The sequence below is a fragment of the Petromyzon marinus genome, chromosome 39 (assembly GCF_048934315.1).
Source record: "Petromyzon marinus isolate PM22_M1 ecotype Great Lakes invasive population chromosome 39, UKy_Petmar_22M1.pri1.0, whole genome shotgun sequence".
NCBI classification, from domain to species: Eukaryota; Metazoa; Chordata; class Hyperoartia; order Petromyzontiformes; family Petromyzontidae; genus Petromyzon; species Petromyzon marinus.
The window spans coordinates 4,096,590-4,113,676 of record NC_133705.1 but is presented as its reverse complement, the minus strand read 5'-3'; the positions used below and the strand labels follow the sequence as shown (position 1 = coordinate 4,113,676).

The 17,087-nt window shown below is 49.7% G+C and overlaps 1 protein-coding gene across 5 annotated transcripts in view; it reads right to left on the bottom strand.

Annotated features, from left to right (window-relative positions):
* LOC116950564 (chromodomain-helicase-DNA-binding protein 5-like) overlaps nucleotides 1-17,087 on the bottom strand; it is a 51,833-nt gene that overhangs the window by 19,024 nt on the left and 15,722 nt on the right. For 4 of the 5 annotated variants that reach the window (XM_032968443.2, XM_032968445.2, XM_032968446.2 and 1 more), the window contains 21 exons: nucleotides 16,504-16,655; nucleotides 15,980-16,124; nucleotides 15,189-15,388; nucleotides 13,971-14,198; nucleotides 13,347-13,550; nucleotides 12,646-12,860; nucleotides 11,816-11,947; nucleotides 10,785-10,896; nucleotides 10,153-10,344; nucleotides 9,509-9,709; nucleotides 7,293-7,430; nucleotides 7,030-7,151; nucleotides 6,403-6,576; nucleotides 5,392-5,533; nucleotides 4,488-4,619; nucleotides 3,866-3,983; nucleotides 2,819-2,943; nucleotides 2,059-2,151; nucleotides 1,134-1,275; nucleotides 577-752; nucleotides 211-391 (listed from right to left, as the gene is read on the bottom strand). In XM_032968443.2, the coding sequence (XP_032824334.1) occupies nucleotides 211-391; nucleotides 577-752; nucleotides 1,134-1,275; nucleotides 2,059-2,151; nucleotides 2,819-2,943; nucleotides 3,866-3,983; nucleotides 4,488-4,619; nucleotides 5,392-5,533; nucleotides 6,403-6,576; nucleotides 7,030-7,151; nucleotides 7,293-7,430; nucleotides 9,509-9,709; nucleotides 10,153-10,344; nucleotides 10,785-10,896; nucleotides 11,816-11,947; nucleotides 12,646-12,860; nucleotides 13,347-13,550; nucleotides 13,971-14,198; nucleotides 15,189-15,388; nucleotides 15,980-16,124; nucleotides 16,504-16,655 (3,324 nt within the window). The remainder of the gene's footprint in view (nucleotides 1-210; nucleotides 392-576; nucleotides 753-1,133; nucleotides 1,276-2,058; nucleotides 2,152-2,818; nucleotides 2,944-3,865; nucleotides 3,984-4,487; nucleotides 4,620-5,391; nucleotides 5,534-6,402; nucleotides 6,577-7,029; nucleotides 7,152-7,292; nucleotides 7,431-9,508; nucleotides 9,710-10,152; nucleotides 10,345-10,784; nucleotides 10,897-11,815; nucleotides 11,948-12,645; nucleotides 12,861-13,346; nucleotides 13,551-13,970; nucleotides 14,199-15,188; nucleotides 15,389-15,979; nucleotides 16,125-16,503; nucleotides 16,656-17,087) is intronic. The other variant, XM_032968447.2, reaches the window with a different exon arrangement.

Genomic DNA, 17,087 nt, shown 5'->3' with positions numbered 1-17,087 from the left:
GTCGCCTGACCCATATATGCCCTCCGACCCGTGTCTCAGCACGTCCCTGTGTCTCCCCACTATCTCCGCGTTCATCCCCACCCCACCCGTGTCTCCCGTACACCCGGGGTCCTTCCCAAGCCACGTCCTTGTATTACATCTCCCGCGCCTCCCTCCAAACTCGCCGTGTCTCTCCATTAGTCCCCGTGTCTCCTCGTGCGTGCCCTGTACCCGGGTCTTCCTGCGCCGCGTCGTTGTAGTTCACTTGCTTGCGAACGCGCTTGCCCTTGCCCAGGTTGCGCGCTAGGTCCTCCTGCTGCTGCTCATAATGGTGGCGCAGCAGCTTCTCCCAGTAGTCGGGGTCCACCGTCTCCTCCTGCTTGATGATCTCCCGCTCCACCTCCTCCTCGGGCTGCACGGAGGGAGGAGCACAATTCATCATGAGTTCATGAATGTTGTAAATTATTGTGTCGGCGCAATTCTTCAAGTGCAAGGATCCGGGCGTCACTTAGTGCATTGTCGAGGAGGCGAGGGTTGCACAGTGTTGTGCGTATTGCACGTGTACTCTGGGTACTCTGTAGAGGCACACCCCCTCACCTCTTCCTCCTCCTTGACGATGTACTGCGCCACCTTGAATGAGCTCAGGTACTCATTCATGCTCTGAATGTCTGGCTCCACCTCAGTGCTGTCCTGCTGGTCCCGGTCCAGCAGTTTCTCGATGGCCTTGTCGTCGTAGTGGATCACGCTCACCTCGTCATTCTCCTTGATCTCACCTGCCAGCGGAAAGATACTCGTAAATATCGACATCACCATGAGGCACGTAGCCACTCCATAACAAGAGTAATTAGCAATTAAAAAAATTCTAATTTTTTTCATGCAATGTTATGCCAATGTTCCGCCGAGGCTAATGAACTGAACAGGACTGTATAAATGACGTGGGGACACCCCCAATATTCCAAAGGACTATTCCACTGCCGCTGGCTTTTGAATTACTCCTTGTGCCCTCACGAGTCCTCGTGTCACGTGTCCCAGTACACCCGCAGCATTTCCCCTGTGTCCCCAGATGGCCCAATGTTCATCACCCCTGCATCCTCGTTGCCTACTGTCTCCACGCCTCCCCGCACATTTCTGAATGTTCCCACGTGCATCGCTACCTTCCACGTCATCCTTAAACAGCTCTTCTGTGCCGAACTTGAGGATGTCATCCAGCTCCTGCTTGCTCATGGAGCCGGTTTTGGTGGAGCCAAGACCAGGGCGCACCACCAGGTGAGTGAGCATCATCTTCTTCTTCGCCACCTGTGCGATTCAGGGAAGGAGGGTCAAGAGGTTGCTGCGTCCAAACGTTTTTTCTCAGCACTGTACACACCCAATCCACTTCTAAGACTAAGTCAACCCTAGAGGAGGGCCCAGGACCGGTTCGCAATTTTCCACCGATCTTAGCTGTGGCCAGGAATCAATCTCAGGTTGCCATGTTGATAGTTGGGAGATACGAACCACTTCACTACCACTCTTCATTATTCCAGCTGCCATTTACCACGAATAGACACTAACCTCACCATGGTAGTTGTACTAGGCTAGGCGCACTTTGAGGACACGTTAAGTATGCAGGCTGGCTGCTGGCAACCCATGAGACAGACCCAGAAGTTGAGTGTTAAATGAGACCACTGGCAGATGCACCTCTGCTGACCACTGTTGCCACCTGCTCATTACTAAGACAAAGATCCATTGTGTAACTTTAACAGGCTTGTTGGGGTAAGTGCTATTAGCAAGCACCTATGAAGGCCGGCACGGTACATGAGGGGGTGGATGGCCAGCACCATGCCTGACGACCTTTGTCTCCCTAGTGGCAATGTTTACACACTGCACCAGGTATTCATTTGAGGCAAGAGTCGACCTAGGGGAGGCCCAGGACCAGTTCAATTAGTCGTCACCGACGCTGGTCGAGAGTGGGAATCGAACTCGGGTCGACGGATTTCGTAGCGCAACACACGAGCCATTAATGCTCTGTCCCCATTACACACACTCGCTCACACGCGTTAACATTCACTCCCCGCCCGCAGTTAAATGCAGACATCTCACCTGTGTGATTCGCTCCTCCACACTGGCTCTGGTCACGAATCGGTAAATCATCACCTTGTTCGCCTGCCCGATTCGATGGGCTCTGCTGAAGGCCTGGCACACAAAACAACAATAACAACAAAGTTAAGGCCCGCCCAGGTCTCCCTTTCGAAAAGAGACACTGTTATTAAGCTTTACATTCTCGTGTCGTGTGCCGTATTGAATCGCGTGTTTTGTTTCGGTTTACGCTGCTTTGCCTCATTGTCCTGCGTGTCTCGTGTCATGTTACCATGTGATTCGTGTTTCCTCAGGAAAGCTTCAGTCTTTAAAAGGCTTTTATAAGGAAGGTCCCTGGCAGATTTTCCCAGTGGCGGGAGCAACAAATGCCACGCACGCGGCCCAAATCGCGTAATCGCCACTGCCACTTCTCCCGCAGACGGTGGAGGGACGTGCACTGCGTGGTTGGGCATGAAGATCTGTGTAATCCCAATTTGCAAGTAATTTATCAGCAGTGCGATGTTTGTGTAATACCAGTTCCACTGTACGTTTTGAGCTATGGGATGAAATCAGAGAGCCCGGAGGAAACCCATGCAGAATGGGGAGAATATACAAGGTCAGGAATCAAACACAGGCCCTTCTGACTACGAGGCACGCACGAGTGTTAGCACCAGGCCATCCTGCCGCCCCCCTCTGCAGTTCCGTGTGTCGATTCAGATCAAGTCCCCCCCCTTGCGTCTCAGATAGTAGAGCTCCCCCTCCCCCCGTGTGCCATGTTGGGCACCTGGATGTCGTTGTGGGGGTTCCAGTCCGAGTCGTAGATGATGACCGTGTCGGCCGTCGCCAGGTTGATGCCCAAGCCTCCCGCTCGCGTCGACAGCAGGAAGCAGAACTGCTGAGCCCCGGGAGCTGACGCAGGCGACACAAGCGGCAGATCGGCACCATTAGACATCAAAAAAACTATTTTATTTACTAAGGTAAAGCGCACTAAGCTCTGGGCTCTTTTTTATGACGCAACCTGATAGCTCAACAAAGTGGGCTTATCACGTGGAAATTTATAGCAGTAGCCAAATACTCTCATGCATTTTGAATGTAAATGTGGAGGAAAACCCAGAGGACCCGGAGAAACATCCTAATGACCACGGGGAGAACATGCAAACTCCAAATATCCAGACGTCGAGTTTGGGATCTAAATCACGACCTCCTGTATACCAGGTGAGGGAGATAACATCTCACCGCCAACAAAGTGTCCCTGGCACCGCACTCTCAATGACAATGGGCCAGTTCTGACATTAAGAATCGTCAGGAACATGACAACACCGATGGTATCTATTATGGAAATGGTGATGTTAGTTATGTTGGCAACTGTAGTGATTTTTGATTTAAAGCTTTCGTGACTGCAGTAATTCATATTCTTAGGTCTTTCGGTAAAGTTACGTTGAAGGGAAACAACAAAATAATAAAATATATATAAAACGATAAAAATTCTCACGACGTTTCGACCATAACACAAACGAAGACGGTCGTCTTCGACCGTTTGTGTTATGGTCGAAACGTCGTGAGAATTTGTATTGTTTTATATATTTTATTATTTTGTTGTTTCCCTTCAACGTGACTTTACCGAAAGAACTAAGAATATAACTGTAGTGATGTCGGTGAAGGTCATGTTATTATGTTGGTGGTGTTATTGCTGTAGATGATAGTCATGTTGGTGATGATACACAACCTTAACGATCCTGCCAGAAGCTCCTTGTGATATTAGTTATGTTGGTGGTGATGATGGTGTGATGTTGGTGGAGACTATGGTGATGGCGATAGTGAAGGTACCCACCATTGAATCGGTCGATGGCGTCTTGCCGGAGGCTGCCTGTGATGCCTCCATCAATCCTCTCGTATTTAAAGCCCTCGTTGTCCAGGAAATCTTCCAGGAGATCCAGCATCTTTGTCATCTGTGTGGCGAGAGGGGACGAGGGAGATGGACATGAGTAGATGGACAAGTTAACGCAAAAACATAAGGATCACAAAACGAGTTTGTGGATGATACACGCACACATACAAGTGGATAAAATGGTGACCAGCTTGACAAAGAGACAAATGGGTGATGAGAAATGAAGTGATAGCCAGATGGATAAGTGGATAAACAGACTTAAGTTTGATTGAACAGACAAAATGAGAATAGTCAGAGGAACATGGAGTGGCTATGGCTGGTGGTGACTGCAGTATCTCATAGTGACTGACAGTGACTTGTAGTGGTGGATGGCAGTGAGATTGTGGGTGGAAATGACTCATAACTGCAATTGACTGGTGGTGGCCGGCGATTACTGATGACCGGAGATGATTGACAGCAGGCCGACAGAAGGCGGGCGTGGCAATGAACCTGGGAGATGGGCACAGTGCCTCCGTAAATAAGACAGGACGCGGCTCAATCAAAGCGGAGATGAGCGGCAATGGACCTGGGAAAAGATGAGCACTCTGTGGCCCTGAGCTTTGAGTTTGCGCAGCATCTTCTGCAGCAGCATGAGCTTGCCAGCGGCGCGCACCAGGGACGTTCCGTCATAGACGCCGTTCGGCAGCTTCGGTGCCTCCTGCACGTGGGGGATGGCGAGACGGCACACGGCACGATTAGCAGAGCACACGCGCTTCCTTCATCTCAGCCTTGACACTCCGACCCCGTGTGCCTTAGTGTGGGTCTGCGAGTCTTCAACATTGACAAGGGAGTGTCCGAGAATCCTCAAAAGGTGTCCGATTTTAGTTTTCAGCGTTTTAATCGGCGTTTAGGTGTGCACAATTAACTGTGAATGTTTAAATGCATGATTTGGGGTGCGATTTGCATGCATTTACATGGAACCTCATGACCCGACATACGTGTTTACGTGGGTGTGTGCACGCGAGCATTTCCCTCCTCGAAGCAGCTTTTGGCAAGCCATCGTACAAAGGCGGGCCACGAACTGCATCGCGCGCTTTCAGATGCGCTTCTGCGGCTGTCTGGAATGCTCTTCCTTCTGATATTAGGAAGCCACTGGAGCTATGCACATTTAAATCTAGATTGAAAACGAATTTCTTTAGAAATGCTTGTGTTTAGTGTGTTGTCTCTGCCCCACACGTCCGATGAGCATGATTGGCTACATACGGTGCGAAAGCAGTTATACATACACAACGCCTTTATGAGTGTGCCTAGCATGGCCCAAATCATTGTGAGGTCACCTCCACTTAAGTGGTTGAGTGGCAGACGTTAGGGTTACATGGGTATATCATGTGCGAGTGCGTGTATGTGTCATGTGCACAGGCGCATTCATCCGTACTTATTTACACGTGCACATGTGCATGGAGGGAAGAGCGAATCAACGAAGTGGTTACCATGGCTGCGACCGGGAAGAGGTAGGGGTGGTTGCAGCACTTCTTCAGGTCCATCATGATGTTGATGAGCGACACCTGGTTACCACCACCCTTGGACTTCAGTGCCTCGAAGTTGCGCGTGAGAATGAATTTGTAGTATTTCCTGAGATTGCACCATAGCGTAACACACACATACATAAGGGATTCAGTTTCGTCTCACCCACGCCTGTGATCTACCGCCACACTACAGGTCATTACACTCACTCAACCACCACACGCTGCACCTTCGATTAGCACACTTGGTTACGTACGGTGCAAAAGAAGTTAAAAAAACACACACTGCAAGTCACAACATGCCTCTTACTGCTTCGCCCCGACCACTGTTCGAATTTGGAAATCACTCCCATCATGGGTCTTGCCAAACTCTTACGCAACAACCGGGCTCAATTCAGGACACGTGATAACTCTCATCCAGTACAACTTTGATCGTGCCGTTTGTTGCTGACCGATTAATGTTTTGGGCCCGTGCTCAGCAACTTTGTTCAGGGAAAAAGAAAGGTAACTCTGGAAAATATTGCAAAAGCTTTACAAAAAGTGTTTGTTGTAGAGCGCGCGCAATCAAACTTACCGGTATGTTTTAATTCTCTAGAATTCACGCAATTTGAAATGACAAGCCAAATTATATTTGACAGTAATATTTGGTGTGCATTAAGTTAATGGTGACCGTCAGAGATACACTCAGCGCCATTGTGATACACGAAGAGGCACCCAAACCTAGGGACCCGAGCGCTGCTGGCTGTCTGACACAGAACAATGTAAACCCCCGAGGTCAGGGGTTTGGAACCTACAGCCAACGATGAAATAGAGCCACAAGAGACTTATCACATCCAAATGGCCTGATGGGACTCAAAGTCCAATGTCAAGAGTAACCCAGGTCTGTAATTGCGAGTGTCATAGCCGCACGAATCGGGTACTAGATAGAGGGGGGAGCATTTTCGATAGCGGAAACCCTCCGGTGCCGTCGACGCTCACTTCTGCATGGGGCTGAGCTCGACGCGCACGATGAGCTCCGTCTTGGAGGGCATGTTCTTGAAGACGTCGGCCTTGAGACGCCGCAGCATGTGGGGCCCCAGGAGGTCGTGCAGCTTCTTAATCTGATCCTCCTTGGAGATGTCGGCAAACTCCTCCAGGAAGCCCTCCAGGTTGCTGCACGAAACGACGGCACGTACAGTTCACGTTTCGCTTTTGGACAGTAAACACGGAACGGGCTCAAATGCTGGATCATAGAATAAATTTGTTACGATTGATACGAATTCGATGGGTACTGCACAGTTAAGTTGATCGGCAGGTCGCCAGCGTGGTGAAGTAGGGTGAAGCAGCCCACGTGAACCACATGACATGGAAAGGCCCTTATCCAACAGTGGATTTAACAAATGGGGAGTACACGCACGTGTTCACCATTTGGCTAACGGAACAAACAAGTTTTTCTAGGTAGGGATTCAAAGCTTGATGATGATGCGTTTTCAGTGTGCCAGTGCACAGAACTAAGACAGCTTCACCAAGGCTACTCATTGCTCTCGGTGTCAGACACTTTCCCATCGCTGCTCCAATTTACTTAAGATTTGCCATAAACAGGGCAAGACGAGGATTGATACGTACTTGAATCGGTCAGATGTGAGGAAGTTGAGGAGGTGGAACAGTTCCTCGAGGTTGTTCTGCAGAGGTGTCCCTGTGAGTAGGAGCTTCGTGTCGATCTTATAGCCATTGAGGATTCGGAAAAACTGAAATGGCACAAGAGAAGGGGAATGAGGAAACAGGCAGGCAGACGGGTGATTGGTTGAATAAGAGATTTGAGTGCTTGGGCAAGCAAGTGGGTAATTGGTTGAGCAAGTGGTTGAGAGTGTGAAGGTGAGCTAGTTCACCTTGGACTGGTTGTTCTTGAGCCTGTGGGCCTCATCAACCACAAGGCAGGCCCAGTCGATGGAGCCCAGCACAGCCTGGTCGATGGTGATTAGCTCGTACGATGTGAGGAGTACGTGGAACTTCACCATTGCGTCCTTCTGCTCTCCACCACGACCACAACCATATCAGAACAACCATACCACCACAATATCATCCCCACCACAACATCCACCAACACCACAACATGCACCATCAACGTTACAATCGTAACACCACAAACCAATAACGAAACGGGCAAAGCACAGCAACACCACAACAATAAACAAATCAGAACATGGCAGTAACAATAAAACGTGCAAACATGATTGTGAAAACAATATTGTCGTAACACTAAGAACATGCAACAATGATACATTACATTGCCAACAATATATTACCAGGAAAAAAAACACTAGCAGACAACACAATGGGGATGTGATTACAAAGTAACCCGACCATCAAGACAATGCAAAGGATAACAAAAACGACAACACAATGACAATAGACAATAATGATCAACAACAAATCAACGAGCAACAATATTAATACATACAACACACAATAGCTACACAAACGACACCGCGAGCAACAGTACACACAGCATATAAATGTGACACTGACAACGCAAACACTTGTTAAGAAACCTCCGTGTCATGCACCATAAAGTTTTACGTGAAGTTGTGATAACCTGTGGCAACACAACCCTTACTATGGTGGATTTCAGTTTTAAAAAAAAACCTCAAAAGGACGGAAATGAGGATGTGGATAACATTAACTTCGCTGTGGGACCAAAAAAAGTTAACATTATTGTATCCGAAAACTACTTTTCACGAGTCCCGCATGGTAATGTTTAGCCAGTTCTTTAGAGTTTTTGTTTCGTGTTGGAAGAAACCAGAGATCCCGGAGAAACCCCAAGCACACGCAACGAGAAGGTTGTTGGCGCATATGTGCGGGATCTTTGAGTATTCTCTCCTCGTGTGTGTGGAGTTTTTTTTCCCCGGGCTCTCCCATTCCCTCCCTTAAGAAACGAACAACTCAACCAGCAATTGAAAAACTTCCCAGGCAGCAACCTCCTGAAAATGACTTTTTCAAATCATTGAGGATTTTCTGGAAAAAACAGCAAACCTGAAATCATCCCCCATACTGTCCGAAGGTTAAGTGATGAAGACAAATAAAGCCACAATAGTTGACCAGGAGACTACGGAACCAACATCATAATGACCATGTCAGTCAGACGCTGAGCCAGCACCAGCTGAGACGCTGCGTTTTCAACCTCCTGCGATTAAACTGGGCTCCCAAGTGTGCCGATTTTATGGTCTCTAAGTAGCTGCAGGGTAAACACGATGCAACTACACACAGAAGCGATACGACTCGAAAGCAACTGATCCTCCCTCGCACGGTTCGACGCGCAAGTCCCGAGTGCAAGAGTCGATTCTCATCGAGGAATGAATGCAGTCATTGCTTGAAGACCAAAAGCCTTTTAGGCAAACCCAGTGGGTCAATGACTAATTCTGCTAGGCTGCCAATAGACTAAATAGCTTAGAATTCAACTTATACATTTCATTATTAAGCTCACATTACGTAATTAACCTCCTCCCAATCTATTTTTGGAGGAAAAAAATCTATTAAAATTAGCAAGAGATTAATAACAAGAACTGTGAGGAAAGTTATTGCAGTGAGTGATTAATTGCATGTGAACAGTTTAAAACACAACCCAGGTCCTTAAAGTTGTCGGACCAAGGCCACACCCATGAGACCAAGGGCAATAACTGAGGAAACATCAGTCCATCTCCCATGCTGGTCTTCAGGAGACAAGGCTGGAGGAATCTATGCACAACCATCAGCTCGGCAACACGCGATGACACACAAAGTACCCCCCCGCCCCCCTTTTGCAACCTACACAGGCTGCCAGGACCACAGCAGTTAGCGAGCACCAATTAAGGCCGAAATAGCGGACACCAGACCCACATGCCATTGTTTCCGCCGTGCTGATGTATGCACACGACACAAGTTACTCATTTTAAGCCAAGTCGACCTAGGGGAGGCCCAGTACCGGTAGAGAAAATCGCTACAAATGTTGGCCGTAAGCGGGAACCACAGGTCGCGAGGTTCGTACAGCAGCGCGTTCTAACCACGACAGTAACGCTCCCCACACATACACAATCGTACTACACAGGCGGGGCGAGCACGCACTCACCCTCATCTTGGAAGCCTTCTTGCCACCGCGAATGGCGCTGTCGTCAAACGAGAACTCATTCTCGCGGATGACGGCGCGGCTGTCCTTGTCGCCCGTGTACGTCACCACGTAGAAGTCGGGCGCCCACATCTCAAACTCGCGCTCCCAGTTGATGATGGTGGAGAGCGGCGCGCTGACCAGGTACGGGCCCTTTGAGTGGCCCTGCAGAGACAGACACCGGCGTGGTCAACGCAATGTTTTCCCAGCACCCTCCTCCTTTTATTACCAGTGATGTAAGAGTGGTCCAGCTGTGTGTAAAACTAATTAAGACACTTCAAGATAATTTCTTGGCACTGGGATGTTTTGGCCAAAACCAGTTATATTGGGCACCACGGTGGCTAGATGTTAACCACCACCTCGCCTGGTATATGGGTCGTGGGTTCGCTCCCGACCCTGATGCCTGCTGTATATTTGGAGTTTGCGTGTTCTCACCGTGGATTTTTCTCCGGGTCCTCTTTACCGTAAATCTCACCTCACACAGGCGATGTGGCGACATGGCCATGACCTTGGCGGCTGTCGTTGTGCTGGAGCATGTGAATGAACGTGTGCTATGGGTGATTGTGTACGAAGCACAACCGCCGACTCCACGTCACGACGACTCCCACCTCTTTGTAGAGCGAGTAGAGGAAGACTATGGTCTGCACAGTCTTGCCGAGCCCCATCTCATCCGCAAGGATTGTATGAGTGCCCTGGGCCCAGGAAAAGCGCAGCCAGTTGAGCCCCTCCAGCTGGTAGGGGTGCAGCTGCCCTCCCGTCACCTCCACATAGTCGGGCTGCTTCTCAAACTTGATCGTCGGCTGTGGGGAATGGAGAGGGAGAGGAGGGTGGCAGAAGTGAGCAAAGACAAGAAGCAATTACCTTGTTCGTATAGCCATACGGACGGTTCAGACAAGCACTAACACGTTAACACACTAACACTCAAACGAATGCAGACGCACAGGGACACACATTACGCGCAAACATGAACGCACAAGGCAAGGCAGGCACGTGACACAAACAAAAAGACGTTCACACAGACTAACACACCTGACACAGCATTAAAACACACTGCACTAAGAAACCCCTGTAGTATTTTAACACAGAGTGCTCATTGGGAGAAAGTGGCATTAGCTAAAGGTGCTCGCTACGGCTGTAGTAACTCTCCACCTTGGCTACTAGTGACGCGATACCTGCTGCAATCTGCCAGCAGCTCAGGTAAATTTCCATGAGAGCCCCTGGCTGTGTACTGGAAACTTACATCAACGATGGGGGTGTCTGGAGGTTTTGGTGACTTGTTGCTCTCCTTCAGCAATTTCTTGGTCTTCTTGAGCTTCTTGGGACACTTGCCCGGCTCGCCCATCATCATCTCTCTAAACGACGAGAGAAACCGCGCGTAAAAAAGGTGGAAGTTAAAATCACGCACGGACACCAACACTTCGAGAACGTGCGTTTTGGCCTTAGAAGAAGTATTTAATTAACTAAAACAATGCAAGTTCCAGAGATGGGTTAAGGAATTAAGAAACAAGGAAAGGTATAGGGTAACCGATGCTATTGTTGTCAACTCAAAGGAAATAAAGCGTATAACGGCGAAGGCACGGGTCATGAGGAGTCATGAGTGACAAACGGAGTTGGAGATCGAGAGGTGAAGAAATAGTAGCAGCCAGAGTTTGGAGGCTACTACTAGAGAGGATCAACTGGGGAAAAAGGAGGAATCTGAATGGGGCAGGCCTTCGCCCAGGAGTGGGAAGTTTACAGGCTGACGGTAACAACAATAACGTTACCTTATACGCCACGCAAGCTACGAATGCAATTATGTCCCAAGGTGCGTGACGTCGCAAGATGACACCACGCATTATGACAACTTCACAATCACGGAAAGTGGATGTAAAGGTTCAACTAAAAACTAAGCTATTTTTATTCATCAGGTAAAGCCCACAAAGCTATTAACTCCTTTTCAGAAGCAACCTGGCCACAAATTATAGCCCAACAAAGCGGCTTATCACGTGGAAATTTATAGCAGCTATATAATCGAAATACATGCTTCTAAATGTGGAGTGGAAAACCAGAAGACCCGGAGAAAAAGCCACACCACCACGGGGAGAACAGGCAAACTCGAAATATACAACAGGCATCAAGGGACTAGATCGAACACAAACCCTCCTGCATACTAGGCAGAGATATCTCGCCGCCGCGAGACGAGACAATGTTGGGGAGACAAAGACGTGGAACGGCAACAGGAACTCGAGTAATAACGATGATCACCCACACGCGGGTGAGAGCCCTCCGCACCTGTGCGTCCAGTAGGAGGTGCGATGGAGATCGTAATCGAGGATGTCCAGGTCATCGCTCTCCCAGGTCGACTGGTCGTACAGGAGGTCGCGCCACTTGATCAGATAGCTGATGTTGCCCTTCTTGTCGATGCTGAAGGGAAGGGAAAAACGGTAGGGGGGTTGATCAAAAAAACACATTTGAACCTTCACACTTTAACAAATAAACAATCATTGCGCTGCAGTAGCTTAAACTGCGTTCCTGCAATTTAGATGCAAACATCAACTTTGGGGCAGCCTGGAAAATGTGCCAAGCCCACATTGCCGGTGGCTCGTGTTGTGTTTTTCTGTACTTCCGTGACTAAAAAGAATAGTCTCAGGCGCTCTTTTGCGACCCACCAAAAACGGCATTGTGCCGGTAGAGCTCAGTTTAAAACAGTTTTCAAAAAGACCCAAAGTTCACAGCCAACCACTGGCAGGCGGGAAAGGCAGCCAGAATGGGTGCCGATTGCCCAAGCTCTGTGGCCCTATATTGGGATGTTTGGCCAACTCCCACTGATGAGTATTTATATACGCTGGGAGGAAACCAGAGTCCCAGGAGAAATCCCAAACGTGCGAGAGGTGAGTTTCACTCAATCCCCACACAGATAGAATTTAGCCCACTTGCTGTACTGCATCCTGGCAGACCAAGAAATGGCATCTGCATAGCCCAGCACATTTAAACAGTTAAAATAATGTGCGCGTAACCACCAACATGCACCTCCACAGTGCTCCATTACGGACGCGTGCAACATAACCAACCAACTGTGGTTGGTTGGTTGGTGGCTGTGGTTAGTGGTGCACAGTCATCACCTGTGATTTATGATGCGGTGGATGATGAGCCACTCGGGCTTGATGCCGTAGCGGTAGAACCTCTCCTCCATCTCGGCGAACTTGGGGTCTTTGCTCTTGCGCCGCCGCTCCACCTTCCCTTCTTCTTCGCCCGAGCCGTAGTCAAATGCCGGGGGGTCGTCCATGTCGGTTTTGCGCTGGTACGTGCGGTACATCACCGGGTGGTAGATCTCCAACTGCGGCATGGGGGTGCAGGTTTGGTTGGGCGTGTTGGACAGACGGGTCGTTAAGCACAGATGGACGAAAGATCAGACAAAAACGGATGGACAGGGAGACGAAAGTAAAAAGGGACTGACGGACAGTGGTAACCAAAATATAGAAAGACGCAGACGGCGAATGGACGTAACAAGGTAAAAAGACAGAAGGGTGGGCGAGTAAACAAGCAGACATATGCGAGCAAACAGAGAAACGAACGGACCGAATTACCAACAAGATAAACAGAGAGATGGGTCAGAGGTAAATACATGTGTACAGATAGACAGAGATAAACAGACTGAAAAGGCATCACACACTAGATAAAGGTATACTAACAGAATGATAAACAGATAAAGGGATCGACAAAAACATAACCAGACACACAGCAGAATGAGCTAACAAATGGACAAAGGTAAAACAGACAAATGGACATATAATGCTGGGGGACGACAAGGCTGGCCTCACACCTGCAGCTCTGTGATCCAGCAGCAGTGCCAGTAGGAGAGATTGCTCCACTTCACAAAGAACTCGCGCTCCGGTCTCCCCTCCAACGGCTTGGGGTCTGGCGCGTCCGGAGGGGCATCCGCTGGTCTCGCCACGGGTGTTGAAGGGGGGGCCACCCCCCACTTCCAGTGCAGGATTTTCTGAACCTTTCCCTCCACTGGGGGGCACTGTAATGGTGGGCAGGAGTGTGGGAGAGCACAAGGGAAGATGATGCCGATGACTGAAGTCAGTGGCGTGTGGAAACTCTAGTGAGTGCAAACAATTAAGACATCAACATCAGGGTCAAGATGCAAAGTCCCTATACCCCTTCCACCACCAGCCAAACCATGCCCACCCACCAGCGAGCCCACGTGCCGAACAACCTGTGCACACCCTCCCACCTGCCAACCCATGTGCCCACCCTCTCCCCAGAGCCCATGTACCCACAAAACTGTGTCCCCCACCCACCAACAAAGCTCAGCTGACCACGAGACCATTATGCCCCACCCGTGCGACCACTCTCCCAACAGCTCGCACTGGGTGTTCCCACTAGCTCCACGTGTTGCCCACTGGCCCTGTTTGTGCCCACTGCCCAGGGAGCCCCTCACCGTGCAGCGTGGGCAGAGCCACTCCCCGTTGGGTATCTCGGGGAGTGGAGGGTTGAGGCAGTGGATGTGGTACGACGAGGGGCACGTGTCGCAGCACAACAGTTCCCCGCCATCCTTGCACACGCGGCAGAACTCCATGTGGTCGTCCTCCTCCTCCTCTCCACCCACTACCTCTTCGTCCTCCTCGTCACCCTCCTCCTTCGCCTCCCATTGGATGCCCTCCTTCTCCTGGGGGAGTAACCGGGGACAAAAGACAGGTGAACAAGTGAAGGTGATCGACTCTCTCCCTCGTTGCGTCTCTGGCTCTTTGCCTATGAATCAATGATCCTGAGTGTGTGGCACTGTGTGCGCGCTTACATATAGGGAATGGTGATGCAATGGTTAACGCACTGCACTCTGAACCCAGCATTCGATTCCCGCTTATGGTTAATGTCAGTGACAAATCTGAACTGGTCCTGGATCTCCCCTAGGTCAACTCAGCGTGTAAACATCACCACTGGAGCAAGCGAGGTGGCCGGGGGTGGTACTAGCCACACCTCCCCCTCGTGTTCCATGTTGGCCCCCATTGGTGCTTGCTAACAGCACTTGCCCTAAACCGCTTGTTGAGGGAATACAAGGGATCTGTCTTGTGTGTTTGACCATTTATACATATTCACCAACATGTGTACGCATGCATGCATACGTTCGGGTGTACACGTGTGCTTACACGTGCGTGCACATGCTCTTGTGCGTGTCCATATGTACATGCACATGAGCGCTTGCACATGAGAAGTTACTCTGCACTCAGCAACAAGTAACCAGGGAAATAATGCTGACAGGGATGACAATGTAAGAATAAGCTTATTACGTGATATTCATGCCATTCTTATACACGAGGCTATCACGAAGGAAGCTACTTTGTTTCACAGAAACAGTTGGGGGTTTCTGTGTAATCTCAATTGAGTATTTTGGGGTGTAACGTTTAGAGTTTGGCAAATTTGGTCCACAACACGAGCAGGTAATGGTACTCATTTCAAATTACGTCAAGGGTCTATTTTAAAGTTTGCTGTACAGCAAGACACCCGTAGTATTTAACGGTGAATATACAAGCTGCAGGAATAACCGTGACAGAAAAAAGTGTGTACGTATATGCATTATTGTGCATCCGTGCGTGCATGAGCGTGTGCGCGTGCATGTGTACACGCGTACGCGAGTGCACACATGAGTGCGTGTACACACGTCTCCGCCGCGTGTGAGTGCGCGCGTTACGCAGTGCGGGCAGCTCCAAGTGCCCTCGGGCGCCTTCTCCAGCTCGGGGTCGAGGCACACGAGGTGGTACGCGCGCGGGCACGTGTCGCACAGGATGATCTCGCCACCCTGCTGGCACACCTCGCAGTAGTCCTGGTGGTCCGTCTCATAGCCGTCTTCATCATCCCCCACTGCAGCACGACGTGGAGGGGGGGCAAACATATACAAGAGGAAAATTACAAATGATGACATCAATAATAAATCAAGAACCACGACGACAAGCACATCTGTAAAAGTAGGGCTTGTTAAACCACCAAAATGTATTTTCTATTCTAATCCGTTCATAAATTTCCCTTCTGGACAAGTGTTTCCCAAAAGCATTTGTTTAAGCAAGATAAATCCTGGACAGGTTCCAAATAATCTGAGCCTGATCAGCAGGGCGGCGGCTTGGCATGTTAATCAAAAGCCACTGGGATTTGCCCGGATACTTTTAGAGACCACAATTTAAATAGTGTGACCCTGCAAAATTCTACAACTCAACCACGACGACGGACAAAACTTCCACCAACAAGCCACGTGCCACAAACATAACCATGTAAACACGGGCACTACTAAGAACCACATCAACACAACCACGACAAGACATCCAAACAAGCAACACAAGCATGCAAACTATCGCCACCCAATGCAACCATACAATTACACCCCCCTCGGCACAAACCACAACCAATGCAACCATCACCATGAACAGACACGAATGCACACACACATGGGCCCCATACCCTTTCTTTTCTTTTTGACCATCTTTACTCTCTTCTTGGCTTTGCGAATCTTCCCTTGCGAGCTGTCGGACCGCACCGAAGAGCTGTTGATGCTCGACTCGTCAAAGTCTTCAAACTCCTCCTCCTCAATGTCGTCCTCCTCGCTCTTCAACGCATGCGCAAGAAAACGCAAAGCACACACACACGCTTATCAAACTGTGACAAATAGATCGGAGTGGCTTTTCATCCAGCAATGGACAGACAACCCACTGATGACAATGATGAAAAGCGAGCGATTGAGCACACAACAGATATGCGTGGATGGTGGTTGGGCGAGCAGGCGAGTAAGTGGACAAGAAGATGAGCGGGTGGACAAGTAGCAGGACGAAAAACAATTACGAATGGACACGCAGTGGGCGAGTGAGTGGACAAGCCGATGAGTGCACAGACCAATAGGGTGGGTGGGCTTTGCACGAGTGGACAAGCAGATCGGCACGGTGACTGGTAGACGAGTGAGCGATCGAGTATGGACCACGTTTACTCACTGAGGAGCCCTTCTTGCGCTTGCTGGTGAAGGCACCCAGTTTGATTTTGAGTGGCGCCAGCTTTTTGCTGGCCTTGGTGGCCGGCGTCACGACCTTCTTCTTGGCTCCCTCGCCCACGCGTGGGCTCTTAGTTCGCCGGCGCGCATTGGGGCCTGTGGGCAACAGAACGCACAAGCACCGCTCATTACTTGAGTGTGCACGCACACAACAGGCATACAATGCACCAACGCATACGTGAACACGTCCTACCCATCATAGAATCGCGGCGTTCCGTTTGTCCGTCAAACTATATTGAAAGCCTTTCAGAAGGCTTGAATCAAAAAGTTATAGAAAGTGGGCCCCCCCCCCCACCCCCCGATGCGGGGGTAAAAAGTTGATCCCACACGTTTACAAAAATGTTCGGACCCCCCCCCCCCCCCAAAAAAAAAAGAAATGTATTTTGTAGGCATATACGCCTACATACCCTACATATAATAGTCAGTATAATCTGTACACAGGCCGCCAGAATTCGAGAACACACAGATACGCAAAAAAGCACGCGCACACTTATATACATACACACAAAGATCCCCCTTATAGAGTTT